This window comes from Rhamphochromis longiceps, linkage group LG8, assembly GCF_057381845.1.
Source record: "Rhamphochromis longiceps isolate RC_006_pf linkage group LG8, R_longiceps_female_GT1.1, whole genome shotgun sequence".
Lineage (NCBI taxonomy): Eukaryota > Metazoa > Chordata > Actinopteri > Cichliformes > Cichlidae > Rhamphochromis > Rhamphochromis longiceps.
This window is the reverse complement of record NC_140564.1, coordinates 12,243,637-12,262,750: the sequence shown is the minus strand read 5'-3', so window position 1 is coordinate 12,262,750 and position 19,114 is coordinate 12,243,637. Positions and strand designations below refer to the sequence as shown.

Genomic DNA, 19,114 nt, shown 5'->3' with positions numbered 1-19,114 from the left:
TATAAGCTTACCAGGTTTCAGATTCATACATAGAACACAGAGCAGGGGCTGTGGTTTTGAAATTTTGTAGGGGGCGCTGTGGAGCAATTTCGCACTATTCAATGAAAATGATCACATGCCAACAAAGCCTTCATCCATTTGGAGGTGTGTGCCAAATTTCAAGCCTCTATAAACTTGCCAAGACCCTCAAAAGCCACTTCATCTTTCATGTTGAACAGCGTTGCCACCAGGGTGCGCCGTTCAGTTTAAAGTCACAATTTTTGCACTGAAGCATCACGAGGGACAGATGGTGATATTCACCGCTTTTGAGGTGGCCACGATGAACCTGTGAAAATCAGTACAACAAAATTAAAGCCATGACATTTCCTGTTGCCACTAGGTGGCGCTGTCCGTATTTCCGACAATGGGCACATCAATCTGTTCAGGGCGGGTCTGACATCATGCCTGTAAAGTCTGGTACTGATCAGACTGGATTTCATTGAGTTATACTAATTTGTTTCTTCATGGCGTGACATCAAAGTTCGCCATGCTGCTGGGGTCACACCCTTTCACGAAAAGTCACAGTTTTCACTGTAACCCAAGACCAACTCCTTAAGGCTTTCCTGGAGAAATTTGAGGCTGCAGATGTCACCCATCACTATACTGTACCCCAAAGTGTAAAACATGACATTTCCTGTTCCCACTAGGTGGCGCTGTCCTTGATGTCAAATATGGCAGTTGAAATATGTTCAGGGGTGGAGCCTTATCATATGTGTGCTCTTTGGTCCAGATCGGAACATGTATGACAGAATGAGAGGCAATAAGATTTTCATGGCGAGTCATCGAAATTCGCCATGGCGCCACGGCCTCATAGTATTGTGAAAACTCAAAAGCTCCGCAATTTAACATGGCACAAGGGTGTAGTTGACACTGTCCAAATTTGAAGTTTATAGGACCAAATCCCAAGGAGGAGTTCGTTAAAGTACAAGGCATGGAAACGGTAAAATCAGACCCAAAATGTCACCTTCAATCCAAAATGGCGGACTTCCTGTTGGGTTTAGGACATTGCCATAATAGACTTTTTTGTTCGACTCTGAACGTTATATAGGTGTACCGACTTTCAAACGTGTAGGTCATACCCATACCGGGGGCTCGCGTTTTTCATTTTTCTAGGTGGCGCTACTGAGCTAATTTTCCCTGGCCATGTCTGGGAACATTAAAATACGTAAATTTTCACCAGACCTGACGCGTGTGCAAAATTTCATGAGTTTTCGAGCATGTTTAGGCCCTCAAACGGCCAATTCATTTGCCGGAATAATAATAATAATAATAATAATAATAATAATAATAATAATAATAATAATAATAATAAACAGAGCAATTACAATAGGGCCTTCGCACTGTCAGTGCTCGGGCCCTAATAATAAGAAACGGAGCAGATACAATAGGGCCTTCGCACTCTCGGTGCTCGGGCCCTAATAAGAAACGGAGCAGATACAATAGGGCCTTCGCACTCTCAGTGCTCGGGCCCTAAAAAGCCTTTCAGAAATACTCGACAGCCTTTTTATTCACACCTTCAACAGCCCCTGTTAAATGAGTCATTTCCCTGAGAGCAAAGATAAAACACCTTGTCAGTCTACTGTATCATAGCACCGCGGGGGACACTTTTAGAATGATGGCTTCATCATGGTTCCCAGATACACAGGCACTCACTTCCCACTAAATAAAGCTTAGATGGAGGAACTTACTGGGGTGATGTGGGTCACAGAAAGGCAACGGGTCCCATCGTTTTAACAACAGCACTGACCTTTATGTTCGAGTCTAATTTAATATGTTTGCTCGTCCCACAGAACGTGCTGCTTGAGGAGTCAATTACATATGAAAAAACACAATTGTGAACAAAGGAGAGACAAAAATAAAACACACAGAAGGAGATTCCCCTTTCTGAGTCATTAATAAAACAATGTAGCTAACCCTAACAGAAGCCTATGATACTCTGCAGACCCTTGAAATTAATTTGAATGCCCTCATCTAATTGCTCTTTATGCGCCAGCCCATCAGCGTGTGTGGGATTGTGTATAAAACTGTAATTGAACGGCAGTGAGGTGGAAAAAGAATAACTGCTTATGACACTATTAGAGTGCAGTCAAAATCACATTTGATTATTGGCTCAAAAAGTTTGAATTTGCATTACTACATATTATTGTGATCTTTGGAAAAACAAGCAAACAGACCCACACAGTAATGACAGGCTCATGCTTAAAAAGCCAGATTCATTTTAGCACAAGAAAATAACATTTAATTTAAACTGCAACAGTCATTGAATGAAAACAAACCATCCTTAAAACTAACATCATTAAAAATCAAATCAAATTGGTGGGCATTGGGGGGGTGGGGCTTGGAGCCTATCCCAGCTACCATAGTGCGACGGGCAGAGTACACCCTGGACAGGTCGCGAGCCTGATGCAAGGCTAACATTAAACTAAAACAAAATAAAATAAATTAGGGGGCTCCACTATAGGTCAGCTGGTTGACCAGGCAATACATATGCCCCAACAAGGGTCTGGGCTCCATTTCTCCCCACACAATTTCATCTGGCCCCACCCTTTCTTCCTACTTTGGATAGTACAGAGTAGACTGCAGTCTAATAATTCTACAATGCCAAAAAAGAAATCTTAAAAAAACAACTAATTGAGAAGTTATCTCTGCTAAGTGTAGTGCTGAAGAGGCTACAGCAGCAGCCTGAGTAATGAGTCAACATCACCAGTGACCCACTTGCCATGGCTATACTGGATCCATTGTCATGCCTTCCTTTGGTTCCTAAAGACCTTGGTGATACTCTTCATGATCAGCTCCTCAACATTACCACGGCCTATTAACCCAGTTAGCCCGAGCACCTACTATTCCTCCTGGTAAATTAGCGCACGGCCCATATGTGCCTGGCCTGGTGTGACAGAGTGATTTACCAATGTACAGAAAGTAAACCAGCCCTGAGAAAAGGGCTTTGGTAAGCACTCTCAGTGCCGACCCCATCTTGAATTGGAACATTATGAATGAGACACAGGCTGTGGAAGACAGAGGCTCGTGGTGTCTATCTGTTTATATGTGTGTTTAAAATTGCATGCATTTCATGCTGTGATGTGGGCTTCCTGGCATATTTTTCTGCTGATTCGGCCATACTGCATACTCACTCATTTGTAGTAACTAGGACATAGGGCTAGCCAACAGAACGGGGACACCTGGAGTGATGGTGTAGAATCAACAAGAGACTCTGTTCGTTCCGCTGTGTTTGTCACACTGATGAGAAATTCTGTTTGTATTTGGTCGTCTTGGCCATTTCAACACAAAAACCAGAGCTTAAGCTTAACAGTATTAGCTTAACTCTGTGCCATCTTCCACTTCATGTTAGGCTTAACTGTAAAAGGTTAAAAATCAAACACGGCACCCCGTAAAAGAAAACAGTCATTCTAAGACAAAACAGATTTTGTACTGTTGCTATGTAGGCTGAAAAAAACTCATCACGAGTCATTCAACAGGCGTCTTTAACCCAGTTAACACAGGGCCAGTCTTGTCTCAGATAGACAAAATGATAGAAGCTAAAAGAGAAAAACTAATTACTGACCTGCAGCATGTAAATGTGGCTTTGCTATAACCAGGTTACTAGAATGCATGTGAACATGTTCTCTGATTTCTCAGAGTAACCTGATTTATCCAGATATAACCGTTTCCTGTTTGCATATAAACAGCCATCTCAGTACAGAACTACTGCGTACCGCTCCTCTACTACAAAGTGGAAAAAAAAACATTTTCCACATCCTATTTAACAATGTCACACAGTACAAAAGGGACAAAGCTGTCTGTCATTTGGCATTGAGAAGCTCAAGATTATAACCTCATATCATCTCAATCATCAACATCTGGAAAAATCCTGGTGTGGAGGATCATCCCTTGCAATTAGGCCTGGGTCTCCAGTTCTAACAGGACAGTCTTCAAAGACCACACAGTCATCAGCCTGAAGGTAGAAAGACTGAGATTCTAGACCACAGAGTGAGAGATTAGAAACCTGACGTTATGATGTGACGTCTAAAGGCCCCTGAGAGAACTTCCAGCGGAAACAACCAGAACTCTGATGTGTTCCAGCAAACTCAAACTTTTTCTGGCAACGCGTTGATTACAACTCGGCCACCTTGGGAACTCTGTCTGCCACCCAAAAATGAAAATCAAGTTGAAGGATCACCGCTGGAGAAGATCCAGTAGATGAAGGCACAAGTGTCCACTAAAACCTAAAAATAGCAAAATGCTCAAAACAGTCTAGAGGCACAACAACAGGAATATGTTAAAGGAGAAATCAACCAAACCCAAAATCAGCTAAGGCTTTTCATTTTTGTGGGCCCAAATACTGGATCAGACCTTATAAATCTAGCAAACACTTCAAGAAAGCGAAGGAAACTCAGACAAATACAGGAGTATTTCCTTTGTGGTCTTCTGCTTTCTCATAAGAACTAAAACATTCAACAACTCTCTCGGCCGAGGAGGACTCAATTTAGCACAACTTGTTTAGTGCAGTGGGTTCAGCAAACCTTTACTTTCCATAAATCATATTCATTTCATTTTGGTTTCACTCCATAACCTTCCCGCCTCACCTGCAATGACTCTATGCCCTACCCGTGAGGCTCGCTAAACTTCAGGAAAAAAGCACACATGCAGTGTCTCTGAGAGAATTTTGTACTACAGATGCATCGAATCAGGAATAAAATTCTGAGACTCTCAAAAATCCAAATCAAGGTTAGGACAAACATCCTCTGACAGCTTTCAGTCACAGTTAAATATTCAAAAACTGCAGGACTGTGTGGGTCTAGTCTGACATGTATGTGAACAAAAGCATCAAGCAACCAGCTGTCATCAGATTCTCATTCTGACTATGATCGCTGAATTAAAGCTTTTAAAAACTGAGCCATCAAAACTTTCTCTCGCTTACATCTGTTGCACCTCCATCTGGTCTCCACGGTAACAAGATCGAAGGATGGTCTGCTGCTTAGCGTCCCACAGGTGCTCCTTTAGGAAACCCCCAGCCTTCACTGCTCTCTCCACCAAGTCCTTGTCTCCCAGCACAGCTCCGACGCGAGCGTAGGCCGACAGCATCAGGCCTAACAGGGAGAAAGTAACGGTGATGTCGTTGAGGGTGAGTGTATTGAGGTCACCAAGTAATAAAATGACATACTCACTGCTTAGGTATCAACATGTAGCCCCTGCCACACTTCCAATTTAGTTATCCCCCCCTCTCTCCTTTGAAGTCCCCCTGTTCCTCCTCTTGTCCCTATCTGCATCCATCCTTCCTCCCGCTTTCCCTCCACCCGTCTTTTATGTAGTAAATCAAAGCCTAGTGAGTGCACAGCCTCGCCTTCAAAGTTTTGCAGCAGAGGACAGGTGATTAATGGCAAGGTTTCTTCATTAGAGAGGAGACAGAGAGTCTTGCGTCTAATTGGAAAGTTCTCAGGATCGCCGAGCTTCATTACCTCACTAACACACACTGTCTGAGACGTCAGCCCCGGGAGCCAAATTCGTGGGTGCACTTGTGTATGTGTGCTCTCTTGTAATTAATCGAATCTGAGACAATGTGCAGGACAAACAGTGCTAAGGAGACATCACATTAATCCCAAATGACAAGTGTCTGTAATAATCTACGCACACTTTGACACTGCAGAAAAACGGCGTGCTCGTGAATATGAGCGGTATTTACTGTAAATATATGACAGTCTGATAAAATTGCTTGTGCTAACTTGACATAATCAGAATCAAACTGTCTTGTTGAGAAAAGAAGAAGTGCTCATAATCTATCAACTAATATAATGTAAGGTGTCTGTTTCCGTTGTGGAATTAATGGTCACATTGTGGAACATCCCACAGAAAAACTTCTCCTTTCTGGCACGCTGTGTTACACTTTTGATCATGTCTGCAACCTGAATCCCTGATCAGACAGATCACTGCCTCTGATTACGAGGCTGAGCTGTCTATCGATACTTAGCTAATCCAGCCAAAGGATCGATGAGCTCATGCCACAGCCGTGCACAATTTACAAGACCCGCGACTCCTCCTGTGTTAATGGTCAGAATTTAATCAGACTTACACACAGTGATCAACTTATTGGTCTTAACCCAAACTGTGCCCAAAGGTCAACATCACTTTTGTCATTTTGAGGCAATAAGCTCAGAACTGTGACCGATCGTGAAACGCTTGAACTACTACGTCACTGACATTTTTTGTGCATGTCCTTCATAGTGACATAGTTTGATGTTTAAAGTCACAGCTTTTCCAGTGGTGCACTCTAGCACTGTTACCTAAAGGTCGCTGTCCAACTTTCTCCTGCAGCATGGAGGGAGACACAGTGCAGGTCCAACAATAAATAGTAACTCTAAGTTTGAAGCTTTATATTAAATTAATGGCTAAACTTTGTATGTAACAACAGATGACATTTGTTGATTTGTTTAAGAAAGAAAGTGTAGGTTGGCAGTTACTCTGTGGGACAGATGAAATTCAGATGAAAGGCCCCTAACTCACCAGTCACACAACACTAACTGACCAATCAAGGTAGGAGCACACAAACAACTGTGTTTACTGCTGTTTTGGGAGGTAAAATTACTGGTTCCCTTTCAGTCGATTCACTCGGTACAACACATAAGTATGGGATATCACGCCCTCGCGTGTCCTGGCTGAAGAAACCTTTATTCACGCCTTTACGGCAGATGACGTGTGATGACACGCGCAAGGCCCCGCCCGCACATATAGCCGCTGCCATCACCGTCATCCCTCAGTTCTTACGCTCTTCACCTCGCTGAGAACACCTCTGCTGAGTTGGGCTAGCTAGCTACTGCTAGTTAGCTCCGTTGTCTGCCAACTTGAACCTAGCTTAACTGCCCCTGTTGGTGTTAGCCTCCACCGCCCAGCTGGTGCGTAGGCTGCCCGCGGAGCGCTATTTTCAAGTTTTTCTTGTGCAGCGTTTCGCTTTGCGTTTTGGGAATGGACTCCAAACCGAAGCGAGCAAAGCAGAAATCTTCTGTTCGCCCCTGTCCTCAGGGATGTGGTTTCTCTTTGCACGACAGCGACCAGCACGATGCCTGCCCTGTCTGCCTGGGGATCGTCCACGCTAGGAGAGCGTTGACGGAGCCCGAAGCTTGTGCGTTTTGTCGCCAGCTCCGACGCTCGACCCTGGAAAGACGGGTGACGTTTGTGGAAAGAGTGCTGGGACGCTCGGCTGTCGCACGGCATGACCCTCTTCTTTCCGAGTCTGGAGCCCCGGCTTCGTCCGAGTCCGAAGACGAAAATTTTCAGGTCGATGTCCCCGCGATTAGCTGGGCTGACCACATGGAATACGTTGACGGGTTAGCCGATGACGGACCGGAACCATGCAGGAGCGCTGACGGGCTTCAGCCTGGGTTGAAGCCCGCCAGCGCTCCCCAGGAAGACGATGACGTGCTGGACATCGGCCTGGACATCCATGGTTTGTCGGAGGATGAGCAGGAGAGCTCATTGTCGACCCAATATGCCGCCGCTGCTGCGCCGGTCGGCCACGATGACACCTCTCTTTTCTCCCTGTTTCGCCGTGCCGCTGAGAAGCTGCAGGTGGACTGGCCCTCTCCTCCACCAGCTCGGAAGCCGTCGCGGTTTGCGGGTTTTTTCCTTCCACCGGAGCCCGCAACGGCCAAAAACTGCCTCCCCATGTTCCCAGACTTTCTCTGCGAGCTAACAGCGTCATGGGACAAACCTCTGTCTACCCGCGTCACTGTGCCCGGCTATGGACAGTACATGGAATTGGACGGCGCCGAGGGAGCTGGTTTAGCTAACCCACCCCCTATGGAGCCGTCTCTGGCTGCTTATCTGGCCCCGTCCCATAACCATGGTGTCGGTGGCCCCGCAACTCTGCCGTCCAAGCACTGCAGATTCTCGGCCTCGCAGCTGGAGAAGATTTATCGGGCTCAGGCCGGCACCGCTCGAGCCATGAGCTCCGTCACCATGCTCCAGACGTACCAAGCAATGTGCCTGGCGGAGCTTGGATCGCTGGTTCCGGAGGACAGCCCGCTGTCACCTCTTCTTAACGAGGTTAGAGTCACCACGGATTACATCCTCCGTGCGTCTCGCTGTGCAGCGCTCTCCCTGGGCAGAGGGATGGCTTCGACAGTGGTGGCGCAGAGGCACCTGTGGCTGACCCTCTCCGACGTCCCTGATAGAGACAGAGCTGTGTATCTGGACGCACCAGTGTCTGCGGCTGGGTTATTCGGACATTCACTTGAAGCCATTCAGGCTAGATTCGATCTGAGGAAGAAGCAGACGGAAGCTCTGCGCGACATCATCCCCAGACGCCAGCCCCAGCCCAAGCCCACTGCTAGCTCTCACAGGCCCGCCGCTCCTCTGACAGCTGGCAAGAGACCGGCGCCCACTGCTGGAGTGGGAGGGCCGCCGGCGAGAGCATGTACTCCGGCCCGAGCTCCACGCCAGTCGGCCTGGGGCAAAGGCCCTCCCCCGGGCCCCCGACGGGACCCGACGCCCAGGAGGAAGAAGCCTCAGCCCTCCTAGCTGTGATTGCGAGTGGGGAAGGGATCCGGCAGCAGGGAGACGCTGCTCTTACCCCTCTGTTGCCGCACAAGAGGTGCCGCTTAAGTTCTGTTCAGGTTGTCAGCCCCAGAAGGCGCTGCACTTCCCTATCGCGGTCTCCCAAGCACATAACCCCTGCACACGGTTCAGATGTGTTGAATGTTCAAGCGACCACATCGAGTGTTCCCGCTGTTTTTCATTGTTATGCCCCGGAAAAGGTGCACCCAACAAAATGTATAAATGTACATGTTCCCATGTTGCAATCAATAAAGAGTGTTGTTTACTCTCAAACAATCTCAAATGCTCAACCTGCAGGCGAAATGAGCCAGGTCAGGCAGGGGATGCAGTCCCCTGCAGACACACTGGGGGGCGACGGCGCCCCGCCGTCAGTGCTGCAGGCCAGCCGGCTGGCTGCTCACTTCCCTCAGTGGCGCGCTTGCGCCCCCTCTCCGTGGGTGCTGCAAACCGTTGCCATGGGTTACCGGTTGCAGTTCCGGGTCAAGCCGCCTCGTTTCCAAAGAGTCGTGAACACGATTGTCAACCCCGAGGCAGCCTTGGTACTCAGAGAGGAAATACAGGCGCTATTACAGAAGAGAGCAATACGGGTGGTCCCCGCTTCGGAGAAGGACAAAGGTTGGTACAGCCGTTATTTTGTCATTCCGAAGAAAGGGGGAGGGCTTCGTCCCATCCTCGACCTGCGAGTCTTGAACACGTACCTGCGAACGTACAGGTTCAAGATGCTAACACTCAGACAGCTCCTGAGTGCAGTCGGCCCGGGAGATTGGTTTGCGACAATCGATCTAACAGATGCTTATTTTCATGTCGCTATACACCCGAAACACAGGCAGTTTCTGAGGTTTGCATTCGAGGGCGTAGCCTACGAATACCTAGTGCTGCCGTTCGGGCTGTCGCTCGCTCCCCGCACCTTTACGAAATGTGCCGAGGCAGCGCTAGCGCCCCTCAGGAAGAGGGGCATCCGCATCTTGGCCTACCTGGACGACTGGGCTCTCGTGGCTTGCTCCAGAGAACAGGCGGAGACGCAGCTGTCGCGGGTTCTGTCACACATTCAGACACTGGGGTTCTCTGTGAACTTTCAGAAGAGCTCGCTAATCCCAGGTCAACAGATCGCTTTTCTCGGTCTGGAAATATGCTCTCTTTCCAGCCGCGCACGGTTGTCAGAGCACAGAGTGGCCGCGTTTCATCGCTGCCTCGCTCAATTTCAGCTGGGACGCAGACTGCGTTTCCAGACGATATTGCGCTTGTTGGGCATGATGGCATCTATGATCGCCGTAGTGCCGCTTGGGCTGTTGAAAATGAGAGCGTTTCAACGCTGGACTCTCTCTCACCGTTTGTGTGCTTCGCGTCACCTCCGGAGGAGGCTGCCGGTAACTGCGTCTTGCATGCTAGCTCTCCGTCCTTGGAGGGAGCCCGGGCTACTGCACCAGGGCTCTCGGATTGGGAGGGTGTTGTTTCGCAAGGTGGTGTCCACAGATGCTTCCCTAAGTGGGTGGGGAGCGCTGTGCGAGGGTGCGTCAGTGAGAGGGATCTGGTCCGCGGCTCAGCGCCAGCTGCACATCAACCACTTAGAGCTGTTAGCAGTGTTCTTAGCTCTAAAGCGTTTCCGTCCAGTCCTGCAGGGCCAGCATGTCTTAGTCAGGACGGACAATTCAACAGTGGTGTCTTATATAAACAGGCAGGGAGGAACACGCTCTCTTCCCCTGTTGCAGCTGTCTCGCTCTCTGCTGTTATGGTGCAGTGTTCATTTTCTGACTCTAAGAGCCACCCATGTCCCGGGCCACCTGAACCTGGGGCCGGACCTTCTCTCCAGGGGGGTCCTCTGGTGAGGGAATGGAGGTTACACCCTTCAATAGTGGCTCAGATTTGGGATCTATTTGGCGAGGCGCAAATAGATCTTTTTGCTTCCAGGGTGAATGCTCACTGCCCCCTGTACTTCTCCATAATCGACCACGATGCACCCTTGGGCTTGGACGCGCTAGCGCACCAATGGCCAGACGTGCTCCTGTATGCATTTCCCCCAGTGGAAATGATATCTCCAATTCTGGAGAGGGTGCGTCGGCATTCCCTCTCTCTGATCCTGGTGGCCCCTTGGTGGCCCGCGAAGTCGTGGTATGCAGAAATAATCAGCCTGCTTGCAGCAAGTCCTTGGCAGCTTCCTCTCCGCAGGGATCTCCTCTCTCAGGCGGGGGGGGAAGTGTTTCATCCGCGCCCGGATCTGTGGCACCTTCATGCTTACCTGCTGAGAGGTTAAACTTGGTTGCTAAGGGTCTGCCACCTAGTGTGGTAGCGACGATTCAGAGCGCCAGGGCCTCGTCTACTAGAGGCTTGTACGCTTACAAATGGCGAGCCTTCGAGCGATGGTGCCAGGACCGCCACACTCTCCCATTTCAGTGCTCTATTGTGGATGTTTTGACATTCCTGCAGGAGCTGTTGGATAAAGGCCTTTCGTTTTCGACGATCAAGGTTTATTTAGCGGCTATATCTGCTTGTCATATCGGTTTTGACGGGGTGACACCAGGTGCGCATCCCCTCGCCGTGCGTTTTCTGAAAGGGGTTCGCCGGCTGAGGCCCGTGCTTAAGTCCAGTGTCCCGGCTTGGGACTTGTCTTTGGTGCTGGAGGCCCTTTGTGGCCCTCCGTTTGAACCCGTTGAGTCGGTAGATATGAAACTTCTTTCATATAAGACCGCATTACTTCTCGCTTTGGCCTCGGCGAAGCGAGTGGGGGACCTTCATGCGCTGTCTGTGCATCCTGCCTGCACACAGTTTTCTCCTGATGGCCGCAAGGTCGTATTGCGTCCGAATGCCGCCTATCTTCCCAAGGTCGTGCCTGCATCTTATAGTTCAATGGAGTTTGAGTTGCTGAGCTTTTGCTCCCCTCCTTTTGAATCTGAGGAGCAGAGGAGGGTGCATTCTCTTTGTCCGGTGCGTGCGCTACGCACCTACATTGAGCGCACTCGGGATGTGCGTTTGTGTGACCAGTTGTTTGTCTGCTTCGCTAATCCGAATAGAGGTAGAGCTCTGTCCAGACAGAGGCTGTCCCACTGGATTGTAGAAGCTATCTCGCTGGCATACAGCACCGGAGGTTTTGCGTTGCCCCACGGGGTGGGAGCTCATTCCACCAGGGGGATGGCGACCTCATGGGCTCTTTTTAGAGGGGTGCCTGTGGCTGATATTTGTGCAGCGGCTAATTGGGCGTCGCCGCACACTTTTGTGCGGTTTTATCGGTTGGACGTTACAGCCCCTTCGGTGGCTCATGCTGTCCTTTCTGCTGGGTCTACCACTCACTAAGGAGGTGGTGGTCCCGTTCCGGTTCGGTGGCTGCTCTGCGGGGCGTGTATATAGGTCCCATACTTATGTGTTGTACCGAGTGAATCGACTGAAAGGGAACGGTTAGTTATGTCTATAACTTCTGTTCCCTGAAGGAGAGGAACGAGGTACAACACAGGGTGGCCCCACTGAGCAGTTGGCTCGGTGAAGAGCGGCTATCGAACTGAGGGATGACGGTGATGGCAGCGGCTATATGTGCGGGCGGGGCCTTGCGCGTGTCATCACACGTCATCTGCCGTAAAGGCGTGAATAAAGGTTTCTTCAGCCAGGACACGCGAGGGCGTGATATCCCATACTTATGTGTTGTACCTCGTTCCTCTCCTTCAGGGAACAGAAGTTATAGACATAACTAACCGTTTTGTCAATGGAGTCTGACTGAGTGCACCGCCTTCTCTTCAGGTAAAAGCCTGGAAATGTCCTAAACATAAAGTACACTTAAACAGATATTGATCCCTTTTTGTGGCTGAAATCCATGTTGGCGCTGACTGTGTCCTCAGCAGTACATGGCTATAGTTTCTGTGCTGTGTGCTGTCTGTTTGAGTTTCTGTCACTGGCATCTACTGAAGAAAACAAACTGACCGTGGATCACAACCTCAGCCAGCCTTACTTCAGATAAAATTATCTATCCCCAGCTAAACAGGCAAAATTACTTCTGATATCTCAAATTTGGTTTTGTACAAAATGCAGACATATGTATTGAGTATCACCACTCTAGGAGTGTTTGGTCCATTTAAGGTACAAAAAAAAAAAAGATTAAAGGACTAAAGAGGGGGGCTGAGAAGGGAGTAAATTTTCTATCGTCCAAAAAATGACCATATTTAGGCAAATTTATGAGAACAGGAAGTTACTAAATGAATTTCTAATTATTTCTCATCTTATCTTACAGAGCTCATAGTGCTCCAATAATGCTCTGCATTTAATCATTAGTTATTACTAATCTGTGGCTCACTTTCAGTCTGTCTTTTGTCCCATCTTCCTCCCCTACTCCCAGCCAGTCACAGCAGATGGCCGCCCTTCACTGACCCTGGTTTTGCCAGAGGTTTCTTCTGGTTAAAATTGAGTTTTTCCTTCCCACTGTCGCCAAAGTGCTTGTTCGCAGAGGGTCGTCTGATTCTTGCTTTATTCTCTATTATTCGTAGCTTCTTTACTTTACAATATAAAGATCCTTCAGGGGACTGTTTTGAGTTGACAGCTATATACTGCTCCTTAGTGGAGAGCATGCTCTCCTGCTGCCTGGCTGTTTAGTACCCAGGGGCCACAAAAGAGATCAGGAAGGCTGTACAGAGGGTAATTAACACCACCTCAAAAAAATCACTGGCTGCCCTCTGCCACCCTTTGAGCCCATCACCAGCTCCTCCCATCTCAGGAAAACCAGATCTATCATAGGTGCACCCCGACCACCAATTTCCTGCCCCGCTGCCCTCCCGCACCTCCAGACTTACAAACAGCTTCTTCCCCTGGGCCATTCTCACATGCAGTCTTTTCTTTGCTCTACATCCAAGCACTTTGCAACTATTTTGTTCTCTATTGTGTGCCTTTCTCTTGTTTTGTATAAATCCCTCTTGATTGTATATATTTCTCCTGTTTGCTATTTATTCCTGCTGTGTACAGTTTAGATTTTGCTCCAGCACAGTTGGTGTGGAGCACCCACAATTTCGTTGTATGTGTACATTAACAATAAAGGGCTATTCTATTCTATATAAATATAATTGAATTGATTAAAAAAAAAAGAAAACAGGAACAGGTTTTCACAAACAAAGACTTGTAGTGTGCCCAAAAAGGATAAAGTGATTTCAGTGACACTTCACTGTATGAGTGCAAAGCTAACACAGCTGAGTGTTGCACTCTGTAGACGGTCGCAGCACATTCCTCTCACAGTCAGCTACATATGACTTATTAATGTGTATTATTGCTCCAGGTCTGCCTCGTTTTAATAAAAAAGAACTTGTGGTCTGTTGACGTCCTGAATAAAATGATTGAAAAAGGTGCTGTTGGAGTTCTAAAAACGCTCCTCATGAGTTATTGATTCCAGAAAATGGAAAATGTGAATTTCTTCCCTACCTAAACCTGAAAAGTAAAGCGATATAGTTCCTTGACTAAAGTGAACGTGTGTTTTTAGTGGTCTTTTGTTCCCTATAAATTTGCATACATTTTTAACACTCAGTGGCCTTAATATATATAAAGCTGCACCATTCACCCTCAAATGTTTTTGTTCATATCATCAAGCCCTATTACTGCTGTCACTCATTACGATTACTCATCTATTAAACAGAAAAATCAATGATGCTGAGCCTAAGAGCCATTTGAATGACTGGAAGTGACCATTTCAGTGCTGTAGTGTAAACTTTACCATTCCAGGAGGCCAACATCTTGGTGTCCAGATGAGGGCGTGGCCGACTCTTTCTCACTACGGCCATTTTGGCTCTGGCAGAGGCCAGGAGCTCATTGACTTTCTCGACAGTGATGCCAAAGCGAGCAGCTGTTAACTCGACTGAATAACGCACGATCAGCACATTGTGGCCCTGCAGCTCCCCGTGGGGGTCCTGGCAACACACAGTACAGGGAATAAGAGGGTGTTCACACATACTGATCCACACTGACTGCAGCATTTTTCATGTTAATGGTTACTGACACTATCAAGTCACCTTAAAGTCCTCTGTGACTGAAGTATAATAAACCATTATCATTCTGTGCATATTCACTTTCATTCATTGAGCAAGACCAACACAACTAGAACAAAAGTACCTGTTCTGGAGCAACATTGCCTTGCTCTTTGACCCCATAGTGATGCATAAAGATGTCAGCCAGCGTAGCATTACCAGCGGTGCCCTCCACCACGTCTGGTAAGAGCTCCCGGACTTCAGAGGCTGTCCACACGCAGAAAGCCCCCTCTCGCTTTTCTGGTCCCCCCGAAGCCGGGACAGAGTCTGCATCCTCTGCACTGTAGAAGCCCCCAGACTGTTTCAGAGAACGCACAAACACACAGAGAGGGCAGGAGGAGGGAGAGGTGCTTTTTAAGGACGAGAGACAAAATGCACTGTTGTAGATCAGTTGAGAAACATGCAACAGTATTCACGACACTCTTTCTGTTGCTGTGACATGATGATGAAAAACAACTATCTGAGAACATGAAAAAATTATTTTAGACACTGAAATTTCACAAACGCATTAATTCGGAAAGCTTCGGAAAGTAAAAACACATGAAAACCTAAAACCGCGGCAGTTGGTTGGAGGAAAAGCAGGACGGTTTAGCATCCTTTTCCTAAAATGAAGACTTAAACACTGCACTGCTACTGCACTTTTTTAAGATCATAACTGGCCTATTAATGTGGTTGGGAAACACAGAGATTTGCCAACCACAAAGTTTAACAGGGTGTTAATAGATCTACTGTAAAAAACACATAATGACTCTCAATTAATTTCAACCCCTATGATGCAAGATAAATCAAGCTTCAGGTAGTTAAAAAGGAAATACAGAGACTGAAGATCACTGGGACCCACACAGCTCACAGGGAACCAGCTGAAGTAAAAAAGTACTCCAGTAATTTAGCCTGAGGACAATCACGGAGTCTCCCTCACTGTGGGAAGATCCCACCCACTGTATTACAAAAAAGCAGCATGAAGTCTGTAGAAAATGATCTTTGCAGCACCAATTCATTAGCCTGTAATTGCATAATAAATCTTAGGGAATATTATTATTGCAACAAGTCTGGTTTTAATTGTGTGCCCAATTCACTTCTGTCGCCTCATTTAACAAAAGGGGGGGAAAAAAGGCTTGACCCTTAGACGAGAAGCAAGAGTTTAAGAGGCTATTCATCAACGGGGTCCCACCTTGTGACCTTGAGGATGCATGAACAAAAAGAATCCATAGAAAGGAACTTAATACAGTGTTGGCTTTAATATGCCTGTGCATTGATTCTCCAAGTCTGTGAAAGATGTCTTGACACATGCTCAATCATGCAGGTAAGAAAATCCCCAAAAAGTTTTTTGGGACTGTAGAAAGATAAACATGGTTAGTGTCATAAATATCTCCCTTAGCTCCACAGTGTAGGGGTTTACACATTTGCTCAGCTGGAAACATAAATCCTCTTTGGGGTTATATCAGGAAGGACATCCGGTATAAAAGCTCTGCCAAACTAAACCTTTAAAGTTACCTGCTGTGATGACCCTTCATGCCAAAGAAGCAGCCAAAAGAAACTATTTCTTGTGAAATAGTTTCTTTATTTGCTGATTTACAAAACCATCACAATGACGGTGAAGTTCCCATTACCACAAAAACAACACAGCAGTTGTGCACACAGAAATGGCAGACTCACCTTGTCGCTCAGGTCTCTGGAGACGTAAAGCAGTACATCCTTAGCCACTTCTGCAAAAAACTGCTCACCTGAAACCTGGAAAAACAGAAACGCACACAAGTCACCTCCCAAAGCAACATGATTTAACCTTAACATGACCTCACAGGTACTGTCACGTGGAGTGGTCTGTGCAGTATGCAATGAGAGTTCTATTTGTTTGAGTTTGTATGTTTGTGTCCTAATTAGGGTTTGTTTTTCAGTCTCTGACTTAAAAGCAGGCCAGCCCAGCAAGCACTCACGGGAAAACTGAAAACTATGGCATTCAGATTCTTAAGTTGTTTGCTGCATCATAACTCAGTGCTGCCCACTGCAGTGAAAAACACTGTCAAGTGTTTGAAGTGATGTACTAAAAACAGTAGAGTACAGTCATTTTGACTGAGGGCTAAATAAATAAAATGAAAGTTACAAAGTACAGTCTGACCACTCCTGGATTTTTAGGACCTATGTTGATACAGACTTTGAGGAAGCAAAAAAAATTCCAGCATTACATCTACAATACTTTTTTTACTGTACTATATTAGCGATGTGTGAAACCACTTGAGATGACTAGATGTTTAATCACTGCTGCCCTTGATAGTGATCATCAAAATTACTGCGTAGTTTAAGAAATTCATCCATTTCTTATTCAATTCTGGGTCACAGGGCGCCTGACCCTATCCCAGATGTCATAAAGTGAGAGATGGCGCATTTGCCGCATTAATTAATTTTTTTTTTTTTCTTGCTATGTCTGGTTTTATTACTATGTGCATATTAGTATTGTACAGCACTTTGGTCTACCAGGTGTGTTTTTAAAGTGCTAGATAAATAAATAAATGATGATGAAAGAAATCTGTTATCACAACTCTTTGGGCTCAAACTGTAAGAAATAAATGTGTAAAATTACAGAATATGTTCTGGTAGGCCATTGCCCAAACAATAAGCCTCACAATAACAGCACATGTGTTGTCACTGTGAGTGTTTGATTTGACTCTGAAACAAAGTAAATGTTTGCCATCTCTTATGCTGGAGATTTTAGGTTGGGGGGTAACATTAATTATGCAGACAAGAGAGAAAGATCAGAGCTAATTACACTGTCAGATACACAAACAGCCACACAGAGACAATTGCACACACCTGGGAAGCTGTTATGTAGGCAACAGCCAGCTGAGCCTGGTCGTACAACATCTTCTCAAAGTGAGGAACATGCCAGGAGGAGTCTGTGGAGTAACGATGAAAACCCTGAGATAAAGAGACATAAAGAGGGAGGCTGCTTAATTTTACTCACTAAAATTAGTTGAAAGTATCAGTACTACAACATAAGTATATCTGACTTGAACTAAAAACACGATTATATTAAAGAGACCAAGAGTACATCTATGTGTTTTTGTGTCTGACATGAACAAACCAGGCTTGCACATTAGAGAAGCACCACTTCTGACAACATTCTGACAACTTTTTATTTAATTTTCTTGTTACTTGATGAATAAAATGTCCTAACCGTACAAAATGCCCTTTGTAAGAGCTTTCCTCTACAGTTTTGATTCAGTCTGTCATGCATCTCTATGACTCGCCACTGCATTCTGTATGATTTGATGGGTTGGGCATCACTGACCACATGCACAAAATAGCACTAACATATTTTGGTTTTCTGGGTAAACTTCCAGGTTGTCTTGGTATCCTTGTCTGTTCGAGCACAAATGCCCTTTTAAGACTGCTTTTTTGATGAGTTCTGACAGATGTGGGAAAAACAGCGTTTTATTAAAACACACCTAAACTTAAACATGCCAGTTTCTACTAGTGAATTTAAAATGATCATAAAATGGAATGGATTGAAAGAGACCTGTGGATGTTTTTCATGAGAGGCTTCTAATATTTTATGTTATGGATACTTGTATATAGTACGTTATGCTGCAGACCTCACAGAACAGAGCAGGCCTCAAGGACATTGGATGTGGCATTAATTATGCTAGAAAAAGGTTGAGCCAGGGTAGAGTTGGGTTGCAAAGCAGCATGCAGAGTCAGCAGAAATGGTGGGGACAAGCTACATGACAGCTGCCAGTGTCACAAACTGTATCAGCTGAGCATCAGCTGAACTAAAAGCATCTGCCCTGTCAGCCAGAATTTAGGGTTAATTTATAAATTTTTCTGACAGTTAATTTACTCCTTATTTTTCATGAATCTTTACCACTCAACCTGGTGGTTTGAATTTTGTTTTTCTGTGTTTAATATTTATTCATATATCAATTTTTTTACAATACTTTGCCATTCATAATCCTGTTACAAAAAAAAAACAACAACAACAAGAAAGAAAAACCCTGAATTACAACACTAGTTTGGTTTGTTTATACCTGTGCAATGTGGTCATGGATGCCTCCCAGTGCCATCATGCGAAGCGTGTGCAAGGCCATCTGGAGAGCCTCGACCCCTTCCGATGTGGAGCGATTCACAGTCCAATAGGACATGAGGAACATCAGATTCACTACAGATGCATAGGCAAGAGAGAGAAACAGGAAAAGACTTGCTGTCAGGTAGTCAAATAAAGAATTTTCTACAGGCCTTAAAGCTACAGAGCTGACCACTTGGGCTCATGTCGACCTGGTGAGGGGAACTTTGGAGCGTCTCTAAAGCCTCCATACTCTTCCTCATAGGAATGGGCGAGCTGCTGGAAGCAGCGATTAGCCACGTCTGGAGCCAGTGGAGGACTTTGGCCTGCGTTTGCAGTGATGGTTGTGCCTTTTTTCAGGGCCTCAATGATCCTCTCCCCACTGGACTCCAAAGCAGGACGATTATTCTGCCACTTTAGAACACAAGTCATACTTTATGTCATTCATACACTTCCACAGAGACAGCACAGGAGGGTAAAGAGA

The 19,114-nt window shown here is 46.3% G+C and overlaps 1 protein-coding gene across 1 annotated transcript in view; it reads right to left on the bottom strand.

The window, feature by feature from the left end:
* Positions 1 to 19,114, bottom strand: part of spata20 (spermatogenesis associated 20) — an 82,615-nt gene that overhangs the window by 61,356 nt on the left and 2,145 nt on the right. The window contains exons 6-12 of the mRNA XM_085415755.1: positions 18,843 to 19,044; positions 18,596 to 18,726; positions 17,382 to 17,486; positions 16,230 to 16,304; positions 14,659 to 14,871; positions 14,264 to 14,456; positions 4,958 to 5,126 (exon numbers count right to left, since the gene is read on the bottom strand). Coding sequence (XP_085271881.1) covers positions 4,958 to 5,126; positions 14,264 to 14,456; positions 14,659 to 14,871; positions 16,230 to 16,304; positions 17,382 to 17,486; positions 18,596 to 18,726; positions 18,843 to 19,044 — 1,088 coding nt within the window. The remainder of the gene's footprint in view (positions 1 to 4,957; positions 5,127 to 14,263; positions 14,457 to 14,658; positions 14,872 to 16,229; positions 16,305 to 17,381; positions 17,487 to 18,595; positions 18,727 to 18,842; positions 19,045 to 19,114) is intronic.